General features: G+C 41.5%; 1 protein-coding gene across 1 annotated transcript; it reads right to left on the bottom strand.

Moving 5' to 3' along the window:
- Positions 1–216: 216 nt before the first annotated feature.
- On the bottom strand, positions 217–18,224 carry ankrd50l (ankyrin repeat domain 50-like). The gene is made up of 4 exons (XM_075479108.1): positions 18,118–18,224; positions 17,289–18,024; positions 5,789–6,006; positions 217–4,589 (listed from the first exon to the last, which is right to left on the bottom strand). Exons 2-4 carry the CDS (start codon positions 17,756–17,758, stop codon positions 1,090–1,092), a joined length of 4,188 nt encoding a protein of 1,395 aa, XP_075335223.1. The 5' UTR covers positions 17,759–18,024; positions 18,118–18,224; the 3' UTR covers positions 217–1,089.
- Between the last annotated feature and the right edge of the window lie 1,394 nt (positions 18,225–19,618).

The following is a 19,618-nucleotide window of genomic DNA, read 5'->3' on the forward strand; positions in this document are numbered from 1 at the left end:
AGATACAACTTTTAAACAAGACAGAGAAGGATCCCCATTGGAGGCGTCTGCAGAGCCCTCTCAAGCTTTAAAACGGTCCAAAGGATTTGGTTTTATTATCACAGATGGCTGCTACCTGCCTTCTGCCAGACCTTCATATCTGTATGATGCACCACTTCAGAAGTTGCCCATGACAATTATTTTTTAAATCAAATGCAATAACAGTACATACTTACAAACACACTGAAAAATAACCATGCTGAGGTCAACAATTTTACAGCACCGTTTGCCATTTTAATTAATGAATGCAAATAAATATTAATGCAATGAATAATTACATAGATGTATAAATTTCTTTTGACAGCACACATGTTTACAAAATTAACAAACCCGCCACATCTGCTCTCAGTTTAATGGAACAAGTTGAGTTTTCCCTCAGTAAGGTGGGCAGTTGTCAGTAGTTTGTTCTGTATTATAAACCAGCAGCAGTAAGATTTTGGTATAAGCATAACTTTTTTTGATGCAAGCTATCTACCAGTTATGGTGTAGGCTAATTTCTAACAAATACAAAAAGATCCAAATAAAGATAATGACTAGAGGTTTAAAGCCACACTGTTATTTCAAAAATGATTTTAGATAGACTTTTATTTGAAAAAAACAAGTCCAAATCTAACAAAACATTTTTAGTAAGCACAAAGACATTGCAGCTCCAAAACTCAGCTCTTCAGGGTCAAATAAATTAAAATAAACAAAATATTTTTATAAAATACCCTTTTTAAAACTGTGTACAATGGCAAAATATGGTCAAAGAATTGAACTTGGTTCTACTTTACACTTTGAATGAATGAGCCAAGAGCACAAGAGCTTTGGTTAACACACACAGCAGGCAACAGAGAGGCAGTAATGTATGTTTAAATGTTATTTAGTTGTGTTTTCCACTGGTATTCTGTTAGGGTGGAGAAAAAGATCATGTTCTCCTTGAACAACAAATATATCCACCTGAATCAAAAATGTATATGTTACAATTATCCAAAATGAATAGGTTACGCACATACTCTATACAAAGTAAAAGAAAAATGTTCATGAAGACGAAGCTTACTGGAGTGCCAGTCACAGGGGTGTCTCTCTTTTGTATAAGGCTGCACTGGTGGGGCCCTCAAACTGCAGTTTGATGGCCTGTTTGAGATTAAGTTGTGGGTCTATGGTCGTCATAGTAACATCCCCTTGCAAGGCACTACAAGATGGAGCAGGAGTAAAACTATAACAAACAGGTGACAAAATATTCTTCTGGGTCAGAGAACCCCAAGTTTCCCTTGGGTAGTCCAAGGGAGGGTTTTCTCTGATTTTAGCTCCTAGGGGGCTGTCTTGACCCGGCATTATTCCAAGAGAAGCCATGACTGAGTGCCATTTACCTCCACAGTACTTATTTCTGTCTGATTTTAAGCTTGTTTTATTCATTTTGTTATGATATTCAAGTCCAGACGACAAGTCTTTCTGAGGCCGTTCACAGTTGTGCACCATGGCTCTAACTGAGTGAACAGTAGAAGGGGGGCTGTTTTTGGGATGCCTTTTGCTACTTCCGTGGAGGCTGCCTATGACTGAGCTCCCTGATGGAGGGAGGATAGAGGGCCGGCTCCGGGGCAGTGAATGTTGTTGGATCTGCTGGACAAAGCTTAGACTGTCAGCTGGCACTGTCTGCACTGTCGCAAGTGAGCAGGTAGAAGAGGTTTGGGAGCTCTGCATTGAGTGGAATTGTTCTGCGGTAGAACCAGGAGAAGATACTGAAGAGGAAGATGTAGCAGCCGTTACTTCAACTTCATTACTCTCTGATATGCCTGGGGTGAGGATCTTGTTGTGTTTTGCAGGGGATACAGAACTAGAGATAGGTGACATGCCTAGGTATGGCTTGGCTCCATAGCTCTCCAAGAGCGTGACAATGTGAAAATGTCCATGTTTCCCAGCCACTTTGACTGGACTACGGCCATATTTATCCATGTGATTGGGATTTGCACCTCTTTCTAGAAGCATAATCACAATATTAGCATGTCCCTCTTGGGCTGCGATGCTCAGAGCTGTTGCCCCCTGATGGCAAGCTAGGTGTACATTTACCTCATTGGTTTCAAGGAGACAGTGTCCTACTTTAGTATGTCCCATCCAAGCCACTGAATGCATTGGTGGTCTCCCCGCCGTATCTTGTGCATTGGGGTTTGCCCCATGTTTTAAAAGTAAGTATACAATCTCCACATATCCATGCCATACAGCTACATGAAGGGATGTGCGGCCCACAGAGTCTTGCGACTCCAGCGGTACACCTCCTTTCTCTATAAGGAGAGAGGCCATATCAAGACGAGCCTCCAACACTAGGAGGTAGAGCAGAGGCCGTCCCTCTGCATCCCGGACATCAGTATCAGCACCTCGCTTCATGAGCAGCTCTGCAACATCAGCATGGCCCTCCAGGAAGGCTGCACTCAGTGCAGAATGTCCATTGTATGCCCTGTGGTCAATAGGAGAACTTCTGTCGAGCAGTAGTTTGACAGTGCTCCAATGACCTTCTTGGGCAGCCAGTATAAGAGGAGTGCGTCCTTCATTGTCCATTTCTCCAACTCGGGCCATACTGCCTTGCTCTCTCAAAGCAGCACAAACAGCACGGTGACCTTCACAGGCAGCAGCATGAAGTGGAGTCCAGCCCAGGTCGTCTTTATGGTTCTCATCCAGACCTCGGTCCAGCAAGGTACGAACAACCTCTAAGCTACCTCTTCCTGCTGCCAAGCAGAGTGCTGTTCTGCCTTCAGAATCAATTACATCCACAGCTGCACTCCAGAAAAGAAGCTGTGACACTATCTTTATGCGACCCATTGCTGCAGCTGCCAGCAGAGGAGTGACACCAGCTGCGACATTCCCTTCAGGGCCAGCGGTTTCATCCACATCAGCACCAGCCTCTAACAAAAGCTCAACTACATCTTCATGGCCTTCGTAGGCTGCAAGAAGCAGTGGTGTCATTCCATCGTGGTCTCTGTGTCCCGGATTTGCTCCATGGTCAAGTAACAGACTTGCTACCTCTCCAAAACCTTTGATTCCTGCAGCTGTAGGGACACAAAGGGCAGTGACTGATAGAGCAGTGCGTCCATCTCCATCAGCTAGGTCAACTTGTGCGTTATGGTCCAGCAATATCTCCACAGTTTCATGATGTCCCATGTATGCAGCAGCAATGAGTGGTGTGCGGCCCTTGCCATCTGCTGTGTCAACTTGCGCCCCGTAGTCCAGCAGTGTGAGGACAATTTCCTCATGTCCCCCCCATGCAGCAGCTCGGAGGGCAGTCCGGCCTTCACTGTCACATCCATTTACATCTGCTCCTGCATCCAGAAGTAGGCGGACAACCTCTCTGTGTCCTCCCCAAGCTGCAGAGCGCAGTGCTGTCCAACCTTCGTTGTCCACATGCTCCATCATCTGTACTTTAGTCTCTGGGTCCTGACTTGTGGCCCACTGAAGGAGGAGGGACAGCACTTTGACATAACCATGCCTGGAAGTCAAAATCAGTGGTGTTTGACCCTGATGATCACTGATCAACGGATCAGACCCATGTGTCAGGAGAAGTTTAGCTACATTTGCAGAACCATCATGAGCTGCCCTAGCAAGCAAAGTCTGTCCATCTGTAAAACCAGGCTGATTCACGGATACCCCACTATCTAGCAACGTTTTTAAAGACAGCTCCCTCTCAAAAACCTGTTGTGAAACATCTTTTTCTTCACTAACAGAATGCATTGTAACACTTGACTCTGCATTTGAAAGACAACCATCCGAGATGAGTCCACTTCTTATCAACAGCTGAAGGACATCCTGACTGACCAGCGGAGGAAGTTGACGTAAGTAGATGGTAAGGGCTTGACTGCAGCTGGGAGTAAGAGCAGATACGTCTGCCCACAGCATCCATAATGCCAATAATGAGGGTTTTTCTTTATGGTGACCTGAGCAAACTAAGTGTGTGGCTAGCTGACAAGTGCCCTCAATGTCTAGGTGGGGTCCCTGTAGAGTCAGAGACATGGCAAGCATGCTGTGACCCTCAGTCCTACTACACAGGTACTTCTGAGTGCAGTATTTAATGTCAGTAAGCCATTCTGTGAAACTGGCATGAAAAAGTAGTTTGGTGCCCCCAGGGCCTTCAGTCAGGAGAGGGGACAGTGCTCGGAGTTTATTCTGGAAGTCCTGGAGGTTGAGCGAGGTGTCTTGAGTCCAGGCTGCTGTGTATAGCTGCTGGGGTGTGAGGGGCCTTGGAGCAGCCACGAAGACATTGAGGAGAGGCCTGATGTAGAGGAATAGCTCCCGGGGGAATAGTCTCTGGCAAAGCCACAGGTAGAGACCATTGAGAGTCCCAGGGATGTCCCGGATCTCCCGCAGACCCACAAGAGCTGCCGCCACGCCATCAAGCACACGCTCGAGAACGAGAATGCAGCCGCCACTCTTGATGTGCAGCAGATTCAGCATATCAGCTGTGTCGGGGGTGAGCTGACGGCGCAGTGCTGCTTCCTCATCCAGCCGACAAAGGATGTACTGTTGCACGTCGTGGACTGCTGGCGGCTTCCTCAGATCATCCAGACAAAGCTTGCGAAAACCTGAAAAAAGTAGTATAGTGTTTTGCTTCAATCCTACCGATGTGGAACACACTTATTGTACGTCGATTTGGATAAAAGCGTCTGCAAAATGACTGTAATGTAATGTAATATATTGGCTTGTCAAGACAACTGAAGAAAAAAGTTTTTCTTTATTATCACAATCTACATTTATTTTAGCTATTCCTATTTGCTCATATTAAGTGGTATGGGCCTGTTCTAGGAAATTCCTGCCAGTATTTCCTTTCTAAAGAAGAAATTACTGAAAGAAAAACAGCAGCATCAAAGACAGAACACAATGGTTTAAATGACAGACATGAGGCTAATTTATTTGGACACAATTTGAAAACAAAGGGCTGGTGTGGAAATGGGACACAACATGTCCTGCAAAGGATAGAGCAAAGGTGGGGAGGCAAAGGCAACGTAAGTAGAGCACTTTGTATGAGATTTGCCAGCTGAATGTGTAGAATATAATAAACACTTGAGCAGAGCAGATCTTAATTGTGTGGCCTGTAGGAAGACTATGCTCAATTTCTGCATACATCTTAACAGACTTTATCCATCCAAGACTGTGTTGAATGGGTTTTTGTTTTTGTTTTGTGTGACGCACTATTTTTTTTTCGTTATTTGCATATCAAAATTGCAGCTTCTTCCTTAGTTAAACATCTCTAAGAAAAGGAGACACACACTTTTCTCCAGTACTGTACAAATTGGTCATAACTTTGACAAAAAAATACCTCCTTTATAAGGGTAAATAAACTACATTCATAAAGTTCATATAGACACGTCATAGTCACGTAAGAAATATAATGTTGTTCAATATCATATGATATGAAGTCTTGGTAGATAATTATATTTTATTCTGGTGATTGTCATCCTCTGGAGATGTGGCTAATGTGAAAGTAAAGATGCCAAACTAGTTTTGTCAGGATGACTCACTAAAGGTCAAAGTTAAACATTGGACAATGAAAGAAAAAAAACTAACAAACATATTTTTTAGAAACTCTGTAGCTGAGTTTTAAGAATGTTTACTGTGCATCAGTCACTGCTTATTAAAATAATTTGATCATAGATCTTCATGTATTTTTTTAATGAAATATTTCACTGTGTTATGCCAGCTGCTGCTCAATAGTTTGTCTGGGCCCACAAATTTACAACATAACAATGTTTTCTGGCACAAATTTCAAAATGTATATACATACCTGAGAACATCTTGCACACAGCTTTGTTATGGCGGCGGACGGAGCAGACAAGTAGCAACCAGCCAGGCAGCAGGTGTTGATTGGCAGCCAAGAGTTCGGCAATGGAGCCACTCTTTCCAACTCCTTCACCTGGCCCACAGTCAACGTCTGGGGCATCTACGACCACCATCAGAGTCTGGGCAGGAGGAGGGATGTCCAGCAGGGGTTCCAACACTGCTCTAAGGACACGTGGGAAAGAAGAAGACACAGAGAGGAAGAGATCACACTTAAGAACAATGTAAATACAGCAGAAATTGTGGGTGAATGAGGAATTTGAAAGGAGGAGCAACGATGTGAGGGTTTTGACTCAGCACAGTTAAGTTGAGATATGGTTACACATCAACTTGGCTATTCAACTGGGCCTTGGCAACTTGTAGGGACAAGTTGTTGGGATAAGTAGAAGCAAAATTGAGTTATTGACTGAAGTACGTCCGAAAAACATGTCAATGTAGCTGGTTCCCTGCACAAAAGTTTTCTTTAAGTTACTTGAATGATGATTTTGTTAGATAATGCTGGGGTTACACATAGTCTTAATGAGCTGATTTTCTGACATGTTTAGCTGTCTGACAAAAGAAACAAATATATATGTGAATGAGATAGGCTTTATTAGGCACTGAACTGTATTAATATACACTTATGTGTGGATGCTGGAGGGATTTGATCTCAAACTACATTATCTGGGTGTTTTACTCCAGTTTTGAGATGCATTTGAAAGTCGAGTTTTGGCCGGACTACTATAGAGAGAATATTAGAGCTCATTATAGTGTGTGCTATATATTAGTCTGAAGTTAGTAGACATTCTATACCCCACAACATTTTGAAGTAAGTTGCTCCTTTTATTATTATAAAGTAAAGCACTAACTCACACGTATTATGAAAATGTACTACACTGAGTGGATTATGAAAATATATACCAACATACAAGAAGTAAAGTTTTAAAAAATGCAGTAGGATTTAGCCAAAAAATGGTGAAAAATAAGATTGAGAACAGTTTAGAACTGCCTGGTACAGGTTGGAACTGGTTTGGCCAGGCCTGTGACACCAGTACCTCTGGCAGAAGGCATTTGAGATGCTGGCCAAATGCCAAACCAATAAGGGAGAAGTATTCAGTATAATTTAATTGAAAGAGAGGGTTTTCTTAAGAAAAATCAGAGCTTATCCTTGTAGCACCCAAGCATATGAATAATCATTGAAAAAAAATCATTTTGGCTCTTCTTGCATCTTTTTGGGTGGGAATAAACCAATATTTTTGGAATTTTTGGGATTGGGCTATTTTTGATCATTTTAGGCAATGTTGCATATTTGCAACTGTGGGCTTTCCAGGTTAATTTTGTAATAATACAATTTGGAGACCTGACCTCCCATTATCGCTGTGAAAGGTGGACAAAGCAGACCACACCAAACGAGACCAGAACGAACTAGAACAGACCACCGCAAAGCAGAGTGTAATTCACTGAGCCAAGAAAATGATTGCCGTGACAACTGTTGGCACATAAAATGTAATGTAAAACAACATAAATAAAAATATAATGTAAATAAATAATGTAAATAAATAAAAAGCTTGTTGCATATCCGCAACTGTGGGTGCTGCAAGGTTAACCAGAAATTGAGTGTATAAAAGCTGTACAATGTGTCTGTAAAATCTGTCTTTTTCCAGAAAGGACAATACCGCATTAGATTTTTGACTTTCCCCAATGTCTTTTTTGGCTGATTTTCTGACTCCAACAAATTATTTAAAGGAACTCTGTATTTGCTACCAGTATTGCTGTAATGTAAATGTTTGTATAGAAGTCCAGTGTTAAGCTCGCGCTGACCTAGATATTTTTTACACAACACAAACACAATAATTTGTGTGTTCCATGTGTTACGTAAACATGCCTAATGTTTGACATTTTTGCTTGATTTGACCTCATACAACTTATCAAAATTGTTAATGAAAGTTATTTGAACAATTTTGATTAGTCAAAATCAAAGTTCTTTCGATTAACAAGCAACACATTTCACATCAAGCTCCTTAACATATTTACAGACTCATAATGTGCGACTCATTACCTTATTACTCATTACAGCCTAGGACATTTATTATTGCTCACATCCTGAAGTCAAAAGTACATTCATTGGCAGCTGTTTAGCCTACTGGGATGGGCAGGCCGCACTTGTACAGAGGCTCTTTGCCCCATTGCAACTGTCCAGGTTTGAGTCCAACCTGTTGCCCTCTGCTGCATCTCCTCCCCTCTCTCTCTCTCTGTACCCTGTTTCCTGACAAGATTTTTGTAGTAAAAGTCACCAGAGCAAACAAAACCTAAAAAAAAAGTGGATGGGTTTTCTTGAGAAAAATTAGGGCTTAACCAGAAATTGAGTGTCTAAAAGTTGTAAAATCTGTATTTTTCCTGAAAGGACTCTACCCTGTTTCCTGACAAGATTGTTTCAAGTAAAAGCCACTCGAGCACACAAACCTAAATATTATAAACCCTGCCCGAGGTGACTTCTGCATTGGGAAAAGCGTTTTATACTGTCGTGTGCTTTTGTCATGTGATGAAAGAAACTCTCCCTCAGTGTGCACACATACACTTACAGAGGAGGAAGTGCAGTGTACCTTTTATTTTCACTTGTGATTTGCCGCCTCTTTTAGATTACACTGTGTTGGACACCAGTGTGTGAATTATACAGTGATAATTGGGGGGCGTCAACATTTTCTCCAGGGTGTAAAGGGAACCCAGTGCAGCTCATGCGCTTGCTTCAGTTATCAGAAGTCTTACAATCCTTACAGTATCTTGCTCGTTCAACTAAATGTCTGCAGTCTGTAGATGATGACAAACCAAATTTTACACCATTTTATGGTTAATTGGGCACATAATGTACCACATAAACTTTTGCAGTCAGCAGTCACCAACAAAGTATTGTAGACCCAAACTGCCAGCAAATCAGACACACACACACACATTGCTCAAATGCAGATCTACACAATACTGAACCATAACCAAACACACTCTTAACATGCAAAAGAGGAAGGCAAATGTGTTAGCATACATGCTAGTGTGGACCTGTACCTGACCCAATAATCTATAGACTCAGTGATTCTTATATTTTCAACTAATTCAGGAGTGATAAACATATGGATCCTGTAGAATAAGGATTTATTTGTGGTGATTATTATTGTTTTATGCATTTATATATTTTATTGGTCCTGGGCACTGGCTGGTGTTCTTTGTTTGTTTAAGGCTGGGCGGAGCGGCTTGGAGGAGCGCTCTCTCACCATCCTCACCTGTGGCTGATTATTAATCTGGCACCGGTTATAGCCTGCTCTCTCCTGTGCTCCTGTGCCAGATGATTGTCTTTCTCAGTGTATACGTATGCCTGCTCTAGTGCACAGCCAGCGATCAGTGTTCCGCCCAGTCTTCCACTGAACAAGCCAGCAGCCCACCTTCGAGCCTCACCTCACGAGCCCTCGCACGGAAATCCCCATGACACGAGACCAACTCTCTTGTTCGCTTCTGGATCCAGTCTGCTCCTCCCCTAACATCATTTTTCCATTAGACCATTTTCAACGTCAGAAAACAGCTTACAAAGTTTGATTTTGATGTGGTCTATGCCTTTAAAGGGATAGTTCGCCTCTTTTGACATGAAGCTGTATGACATCCCATATTAGCAATATCATTTATTAAATTTGACTTACCCCCTGCTGCGTCCTGTGAGCCGAGTTCCGGCCTCGTTTTGGCGTTGACGAAGGTCAATATATAATTTAATAAATTATATTGCTTATATGGGATGTCATGCAGCTTCACGTCAAAAGAGGCAAACTATCCCTTCAAGCTGTAGTTAGGTTGATGTTTCAGTTTTCAAAGGACCATACTGCAAAATATTCTATCAGATGTACTGTACTGTGGCCTTAGTTCTGTTTTATTTGAACATTTGAACTAATACAACTACTACAATTAATCAGCTTTCAGTACACATGGATGCTAATTGTTCAACAACCCAAATAGATTAAACTCCTGCATACCTGAGTGAAAACTACTGCTAGGGGTTGCCTATTTTAAAAGCGACTATCAAAAAGGCAAAAGCCTATCTAAAACACCGCTCATAAGTCTATTAAAATGAAACAATATTATATAATAGTTTAATATCATATAATGTGCTACGTTAATACACCAATAACACTACAAACACGCAAACATCCGTATTATATTTCTCCTGTCAATTCAAATAAATGTGGTTTCGAAAAGGGGGCAACTGTCAAACCTGGTAACGCAGCACGCTTTAGGCATTGTTTACAACTTGACAACAGTGCACACCTGCAGGTTACTAGAGTGGCTGCACAGGGCACAAAGCTGACATTTAATAACATGTAAGCTAACATTCACATGATGACATTTTACATTTAGATGGAAAGCCAAAGACACACGTTAGCATTTGTCTGATGTCACCTGACACAATTTAATTCTGAAATTCTGAAAGTGAGAAAGTTAACCCCCCCCCCCCCGTAATTCGCACTATGCTGAGCACATGTCTGTGGGTGACCTCTGATGCTGAGCTTTAATGGGTCTTGTTGAAGCAGGTGTGTCTCAGTGATACCTGCAGTAATCAGGAGGTTGCATCATCACCAAATATACTTATGAATCCAGTGTTTAAATTGCTTTTTCCACATGCATTCCAAATGGAGCTCTCAGGACAACAGGCATTTTCTGTAACTGCAATTGAAATTAGATTACATCTGTTTGAGCAAATAAGAGAAAATTTCACAGGATTAGAATTAAACATGACTTTTTTTGAGTTTGCATGTTCTCCCCATGTATGTGTGGGTTGTCTCCAGGTATTCCGGCTTCCTCCCATCCCCCAAAAACATGCATGTCAGGAACCCTGGGGAAGGAAAACCTCAGAGAAACAAACCAGGGAAGGGGATGCTCTTCAGCCTTGGCTGGCAAGTCACTTACGAGAGGCAAAACTCGGACAAGAAAACGCAGAAGACAGATGCACAGGGCACTTGGCGCGTAGTGGCAGTACAACGCAACTCATGGAGACGAACGAGACAGCAACAACATGACTTTGACACAGTAGTTTATATCGTTGGTCAACCACAAAATCTGAGAGCACAAATGAAATGTGAGGATTATTTCAAAAGCTACACTGTAGTTTGATGAATCTGCTGATTGGGAATCATCAAGCAAACAGTCTGCATAAATATATAGTAGACTGTATGACAGACTATATATAGGATATATACAGGTATAGGATCTTGGGTGGCAGCAATCGCTTTGTGGGTTTTGGGTCAGGACACTGTTGTAATGTTCAGGTGAGTTCATTAAGAAGAGGCAGAGCTCATTAATACAGTTCAAGCTGTTGATCTACTTTTTTTGCATGAGTGTGTGTGTGTGTGGTTGGGCTTTATGGACGCACACACCACAGAGATCGTTCAGCTGATGTTTGCTCTGAACCGATCTTCACGTATGTGGGACCTCGGCAGTGTGGGAATTCACAGACGCGGCAATTATTAACAGAAGGAAACATGTACAGACGACCTTTTGTATATAGACCTCAGAAGAGCTACCCCTCATTTCTTTGCATTTTACATTACAAGTTACCGTACTTTTTGTAATCTTTTTTGTAATCTTTAAAGTGGTCTTGAGCAATAGTTCTCCAGGCTTTCTAAAGATCTTTCAAATGATCTCTTTGGACATTGGCTACTTTTCACCTCATTTTCAGTCCAGTCCTTTTTCTTGTATGTTGAGCTACTTTACACTTTCCTATGAATCACCGAAGCATAGAAATGACACCTTACTTGTGTTGTGTCTATACATGACAGACAGCTTAGCAAAGAACCTATTTTAAATTACATCTTAAGCAGTGTTGGTCAAGTAACTTTTAAAAAGTAATTTGTTACAGTTACTAGTTACTGCTCCCAAAAAGTAATTGAGTTAGTAACTCAGTTACCACATTGTAAAAGTAATTAGTTACTCAGCAAAGTAACTGTGGCGTTATTTTTTATGTTCTATAACGCTGTTACGTTCTATAACATCTTTAATATCAAATATGTTTATATTAACTGAAGAATAAAAACACTATATACAGTAATTTAGAACATTCGGTATTTATTTGAACTCAATAGATTGCAGCCTGCCATATGATGCATAGAAATAAAAACATAAATATTGAATATAAAATGGTGATGGTGGTCACCTGTTTCTGACCCGAAAAATCGAGTGTTGTTTGTTTTCGAGTGGCTTCGTCTCCTTCGCTGGGGCTCACGCTAGCTGCATTTGGGCTTGGGGTTGGGTTAGCAGCTGCATTTGGGCCTGGGGTTGGGTTAGCAGCTGCATTTGGGCTTGGGGTTGGGTTAGCTAGCTGCATTTGGGCCTGGGGTTGGGTTAGCAGCTACATTTGGGCCTGGGGTTGGGTTAGCAGCTGCATTTGGGCCTGGGGTTGGGTTAGCAGCTGCATTTGGGCCTGGGGTTGGGTTAGCAGCTGCATTTGGGCTTGGGGTTGGGTTAGCTAGTTGCATTTGGGCTTGGGGTTGGGTTAGCAGCTGCATTTGGGCCTGGGGTTGGGTTAGCAGCTGCATTTGGGCCTGGGGTTGGGTTAGCAGCTGCATTTGGGCTTGGGGTTGGGTTAGCTAGTTGCATTTGGGCTTGGGGTTGGGTTAGCAGCTGCATTTGGGCCTGGGGTTGGGTTAGCAGCTGCATTTGGGCCTGGGGTTGGGTTAGCAGCTGCATTTGGGCTTGGGGTTGGGTTAGCAGCTGCAGAAGCTGAAGATTTGAGTTACTTGAGGCAGACGTGGATAAAGTTGTTTCCCCTGGGCATAGCGTGCATGTTACATACACATTCTTGCCTTTTATCTCCACAGGTGAGAAGTAGTGCCGGTACTTCCAGTTAGAGAACGCTACCTTTGAACTTCCCTGGCTCGTCGCCATTGCCGCTGACTTGTGTGTGTTTAGTCAGTAGTAGTCAGTGCGTGCAGTGAGACAGCGTGAGTCATTCGCCCACACTGCCAATCATCATCGCATTTGCAACGGTGTCATCATCCCCAGCCCTGTTCTCTCCAGGCAGCTGATGTGTAGCCGAAAGCCCACAACCAAATTGTAGTAACGCGCCACTTTATATTCTCAGTAATGATAACGGCGTTGTAACGATGGGGAAAGTAATTAATTAGATTACTCCGTTACTGGAAAAATAACGCCGTTAGTAACGCCGTTACTCCCAACACTGATCTTAAGGTACTTTGATACTAGCAGCCTCTCGCAACAAAATAATTTGTTCCCATTTCTTGAGTTGCGTCTACAAAAAATGTCAAAGATGACTAAGTTTGACAAACTTACAATCATATTTTTGCACAAACAAAGTAATTCCTAAAAAAGTTATTTAACAAAAAATTGACATACCTCAGTATCACTTGCAGTGTATGAAAAAAGTAACAGGCTTAAAAAGACTACTATATCCACAGCTGATGAACAACATCTAAAAAATGATGTCCTTAAGAAGTAGGAAAAAATTCAGCAAATACCTGACACAGGACCTGAGAGATTCATCTGAACCTTCAGTTGATCCATCTACCGTTGGCCAAAGCTGCATCAGAAACAGTCTCCATGGAACTGTCAAAAAAACATTCTTAACAAAGGGAAACAGGGAGAAAAGGCTGGGGTACGCCAAATGACAACTGGAATTTGGAATGTCCTTCAAGAAGCCTGGAGAAATATCCCTGAAGACTATTTAAAGAAATTACAAGAAATCTTGTCTTAAAGGGGGTTAGCTTAGGGCTGGGCAACATGGCAAAAAATATGATCACCATATTTTTCCACATATCTCAATCTTAATAAAGAGTTTGTTAATTATTTCAATTTCAAAAGTATACTAATAATAAATGCAACAAAACAAATATAGTCCAAATTTAGAACAGAGTTTATCAACCAAAGTGACACCCAACACTCCACTGTGCAAACAAACTTAGATAAAATACAAGTTTCTCCCCTTGTAATTAAAATAAAAAACAATGAATATAAAATTAAAATCTGTAAGTCACTGTAATCACGAAGGCACAGGACTCTTGTAAATTTAAAACTTTTGCTATGAAATGTGAAACTAACCATTGCTTCGTTTTGAATGTTTTTCATATGGGTTGGCAGCCACAAATGAACAAATGAATCTTGCACTGCAACTTGTGTACTGAGATGCATATAGGCATGCATTTTCATGATCTCTGCGTATGTAGGCATGTGAGCGGGAAGATTTCCCCTCATTTCAACAAAAAAGTGGTTAAAAAAAGAGCAGTGTGACGTGTCCGCTTGTCTAATTTTGCAGGTCTTCATTCAGTAGTAATCACACAGAAACCACAACTTCAATAACACTCCAGTACAAAGGTGTGTCATTGCTGATGTGTAAGAGAAATGTTCAATAATAATCAATAATATCTTGAAGTAATTATGCTGCCTCAGCTAAGATGATAAAAAGTACAAAAATCTTGACTACAACTGTGGGATAAGTGATGATATTTTTTCCTCTTTAAGCACTTTTTAAAGAGTGTGACAGATAGAATGAATTGTCATGTTGTCACGGCTGAAACGTTTCCTCATACGACACGGACACAACCGGCGCGTGTTTAATAAGTTAAGCCCCATACACACACGTCGCTGCTATTTACTCGCTCAGCGAGTGAAGTCAATAGAATGTCTATGTGTTCACGCGAGGCGAGGAGGCGAGTAGGCGAGGAGAGTACAAGCGAGTACAAGCGATGCGATGTGGGCGGATTCCGAGATGAACATATTTCAACTTCGAGCGACGCGAGTAAAGCGAGTAAAAGCGAGTAGCCAATTAAAATGCAGAATACAGATTATTGACAGGTGACGTTCCCCCAGTGTTCTCCAAACAGTGGCCAACCAACTTCTACACACCAAGTCAGCAAAAGCACCCAAGCGAGTGGCGAGTAGGCGAGTGAGCGAGTAGCGAGTAAATAGCAGCGACGTGTGTGTATGGGGCTTTAAACTTACACGTTGTCTCCTTTGTCTGCGGTGCTCTGCTCTCCTTCCTTCATGAAACCAAGAAGTATGGCCTGCGTTCGATCCTGACTCTCTCTGTGTGCGCTTCCAGCCTCGATGTTAGACGCCTGATGTGATCGTCCATGATTAATATCACCATCATGCAGACCATGAACACGGTGGCCTCCCCGCTCTCCATATTAGCTTCTTTGTTGTGTTTTTTTCTTCTCTCCTTACTTTTCGTGGGTTTTGTTTTGTTTTGTTTTGTTGTTGAATGTGGCGCTAAAGTATCATTCTTAGAACTGCTCTGTCCGAATGCGACTATTATTTCAATTTGCACAAAGAAACTAGCTCTTTGAACTCCAGCTCTACAGACAGTACAGTGTCAATGATATGCTAACTACAGAAAGCTTACAGATGGTTTAAGGCATATGCTGCAATGCTTTTATTTTATGTAAAGCACTTTGAATTGTTTGTACATGAAATGTGCTATACAAATAAATTTGATTTGATTTGATTTGATATGTCTACTGTAGTGTACGGCCCCCTAAATGCAAATTCAAGCCCACTTTTCATCAGCTTGGTGATGGCTGTTCTCACATGGAGGAGTTTCGCCCACAGCCACTTTCTCTCAGCTCCGAACACAAAAAAAAAAAACTCCTGGCTATGAGCCAGTCTTTGGGGAATGTGGAATCTAGCTCGATGCTTCACAACAGAAGAGAGTAAACACAGCAGGAGTGTGAAATCGCAGAGTAAACACACCGGGAGAGTTTAAAAGTCCTGGAAAGGTGGGTGACCTCGCTGACTGGTGTTCAGATGGTTAGGCATTTTTCACCTCTTTGTCCCCCGCCCCCTCTGAAAGGATGTTGTAACGTAAATAACTTTGTAGCATTCATTCATAGTGGAGGCCCATTGTGTATGCTGTGAATGGGCTACATTATCAGAGGAGAAATAAATACAAGTTGAGAAAGAATGGAGAGTGCAGGGTTTCTCCTGTGACTGTCCTGGCTTCTGCTTGCTTAATTGACGGCCGAAAGGTTTCATATTTATAGGGTTTTTTTTGTTTTTTTTTTTACTCCTGACATCCTAAAAACCTGCAGAGTCCCGCTCTTTATGAAAACCAATTGACTTCTGAACTTTTTTTATTTTTTATCCCTACAGCATATGCACACTGTTTGTTGTTTCAGACTGAGGAGTCAATTTATTTACCGGTGGATAATTAATTACAGTGTAGTCTCCAAAGAAACATTTTGATAAAGGGCAGGTAGTTTAAAATGATGTTGGATCTCAACCAGGTGAGCTTCAACCAATCAGTGCAGGGTGATGACTGGCCTGATGTTTTGTGCTTTGGCAACAAATAGTTAGCTTGGAGCCCGGCACAATGGATTCTCTCACAAATGTTGCCTTGCACGGTAAATAATTTGCTGTTTATTGGTGTTTTATGAACTTCTGTTCACTTCTTAACCAAAACAATAACCTACAAGGAAAATAATCATGTTAGGGCTAGGTGTTACTAGTAGGCACTTGACCAACAGGCTACACATCTGTAAGTCTGTCATTATAAATATCCGTGCTTAGTTGAGTTGAGCACAGTTATGATTAGGCCATTTAACTGGACTACAGTCCCACAAGAACAGAAAGAGATGGCAATATGCACCCTTTCTGCCTGTGAGTTTTGAGCTTTTTTCTAGTTGTCTTATAACTACTTGTGTTATACTTCACTCACCATCCATATCCCAGTGTTTATAACTGACCGCATCTTTTATTTGTTATTAATATATAATTTTTCATTCCTATTCTTATATCTATGTATATATGTGGATGTTTATGTTTGATAAAGTTATTTGTGGGTATATCTATAAATACATATTTATATATATATATATTTATACATAATTCATACATGTATATCATTATAGTTTTTGTTATTGGTGAATTTCCTGTACAGCCCAGAGCACCTTGAGTGCAAATGGATGTAAACATGTGAGTTATTTGACTCGTAACCTCTTTATCTCCAACTCTGACTTTGAAAAATCTGTTTCTTTTATGATTTGAGATGGACTTAAAAAGTTACATTTGTAACACAGTGTGGTTTTTATTGTATCTTGTAAAGGTTCTGATGAATCACAAGTTAAAGTTTGTCAGATGACATTATCACAAGCAGGGTCATACAAAGTTTTTGGTGCGTAAATGGGACTGTTTAAACAGATCATTTACACAACAAAACCAGATAGCAGAGCAGGTTTCCGCTAGGTTGTTACCACTAATGTTTGAATCCAATAAACCACTTTTCTTGAAAATACATGTTGGCCACCATCAATGATGCTACAATTTACAGTGTCATATAACTTATATTTTATGCTGAGGTGGGCTGGGAAAAAAAAAACACGCACACACACGCTGAGCTCCTGGATGGAAGTACCATGCTTGTTGCAGCACTTCAGATAATGTGACATGCATATTTTGAGAACTTTTTAAGTTAAAGTGGTACAAACCTCTTGAAGGTGCCATCAGGGTCTCTTTGACAGTTTATAGGCTCCAAAGCACAAGATACAGACTGCCTGTTGAGGATCTCTTCATATCCAGGTGACAGGAGAGGCGATGCCCTCAGCTGCTCTACCACACCCAAGATGAACCTCCACACCACGGTACTTCTCTGATCCTCCTTCTGGCAGAAATGTGATGCCAGGCAACGCTTTGACAGGCTGACTGCCAGCCCTGCTGTTAAAGTGGGCCACACCACTTCAGTGCACAAGGCAGTCTTACCGGCACCGGGACCACCTATCACCAGCAGCCCTGGTGCTTGGCCCGGCACAGAACGGGAATCCAGGCAGCGATGCAGCTTGTCCAGGGCCCATTCCCGGCAGTAGAAACGCCGGCCCCGGAGCAAGCTGGAGCTGCTCCCAAATCCACTGCTACTCCTTTGTTCCAGGGGACAACTCGGTGCTCTCAAATCACATGCCATACTCCCCCAGCACTTTTATTACTGTTTTTCAGACAGCAATGCTTGAGTACTTAAGTATTTCAAATATTTTAAGATAATTATTCTTGTTGCATATCCTTCTATCGTAGGTCATGAAGTGTTAAATTCCCAGAAAAAAGGAATTAAAGAAATGGTAAGTCAGCTAAAGCTGCACATTTTCATCTTCTTTGTTCATTCGGAACCTTACTAGATTTAAAAAGCTGTGGTTTCTAGTCTTCAACATGCCTCTCCAGTGGATTGAGCAGTTTCTGAGGCAGATATAAAAAAAAGGAAGAAGGAATGAGTCAAAGAGAGAAACTGACAGCACATGTTCTCACAGATTAAATGGCACTGTATCTCACCCCTCCTCTGTGAGAGTCCTCAGTTTTCCAATTACAGCCACAGTCTTGTTCTCGTTCATTCAGTTTGAGCACCAACCCTCAACTTGAGCTTTAGCTTGAAATCCCCTTTCGGTTTCTCACACGCTCTCTCTCTGGCTCTCAGTCTGTCATACTCTGCGTTTTTTTTTTCTGTCTCCACCCTCTCCTGTTGTTTTCTCGGCATGTCAAGACATGCAAAACCATAGAGGGGGAGGACTGGTGCAGCTGTGAGATACTCCACAGCTAACATGTGGGCGGAGTTACCTCAGTCACTGCACAGTAATATACTTTGGTTTTAGGTGATATACTCATCCAGTCACATTATACGAGTTGTTTTGTGTGATGGAAATTTCTTTCTTTGACTTCTGAGGCTAAGTTGTCATCGAGACAATGACCCTTAAAATTAATTTGATCCCATTCTGAAAAATTTTAATTAGAAAATTAGAAACACCTCAGATAGATCAAACGATTAAAAAAAATAGAGATAATAATCATTAAAAAGAAAATGCAATTCAACAGAAAATCCTTAGAATGGTATATATGCTACATCTCAGCTTCCAAATTAAAGCTGCAGTCTGCAAGATTTGTTGTTGTCATACGTAAAGTCCTACTTTTTGGCATTTTAAGAGTTTACATGACCTATCAGAACGCTTGAAGTTGAAAACGGTGACCTCCATAGTCGCAAAATGCAAGAAATGCTTATTTTTTTAACCGAAAAATAAAAAGTTATTCAACTTCCTGTCCCGCCCCTTCAAAACACATGAGAACTCGTGCACGTAGACGTGCACGCCAGATGCACTTACACGACTCCTCATTCATCAACTCACCTGTCATTTGCGATCATGGAAGACACAGTAAGTAGACTAGCCCGTAATGAAGTTCAATAGTCTAGATAAATAAGCGTGGGGACGAGCCTACCTTGTATCGCGCGTGCACAATCGGTGATTGACAGGCAGCAGAGCCCAGCTCATAACCTGATTGGTTACCTTTTACCGGTCCGGTCTGCAATTTTGTAAACAAACCTGCTGGCTTTGGAGGGACCTAGCGGGACATATAGGGGACCTAGAGAACTCTTTTTTTTTGTATTGGGGTATTTAATGTACTACTTTCAGAATCCCCGGACAGTTCCAGGCATTATGCTTGAAAAAGAGTTGCAGACTGCAGCTTTAAGGAGGTAAAAAGGACTCACAATTAACTTGTTCAGTGGTTCACATCATAATAAAAATAATCACTGGATCAGTAATGCAATAAATACAAAGGTCATATACTATAGAGTTAATAAGTCAGAATCCAGTCATCTTACCCATCTCATCATGTCCATCTTGGAAGCAACTCCAAACTATACAAATTCAATTTAAGATCCATTACAACAATGTCTGTGGCCTTCTTTTTCAACAACGTACCTTCAGAAGTGTATTTTCCACTGAGATATAAGTCAGCAAACAAGTGAAATATGAGTACTTTGGTCATCCTCAACTTCAGG

This window comes from Odontesthes bonariensis, chromosome 12 (assembly GCF_027942865.1).
Source record: "Odontesthes bonariensis isolate fOdoBon6 chromosome 12, fOdoBon6.hap1, whole genome shotgun sequence".
Classification (NCBI taxonomy): Eukaryota; Metazoa; Chordata; class Actinopteri; order Atheriniformes; family Atherinopsidae; genus Odontesthes; species Odontesthes bonariensis.

Coding starts and splice junctions, on each gene's coding strand:
- ankrd50l (XM_075479108.1), bottom strand. CDS start 17,758: ATGGCATGTGATTTGAGAGCACCGAGTTGTCCCCTGGAACAAAGGAGT. Junction 6,007..17,288: donor CCTGATGGCACCTTCAAGAG/GTTTGTACCACT, acceptor ACGTGTCCTTAG/AGCAGTGTTGGAACCCCTGC. Junction 4,590..5,788: donor TGTGTGCAAGATGTTCTCAG/GTATGTATATAC, acceptor TACTTTTTTCAG/GTTTTCGCAAGCTTTGTCTG.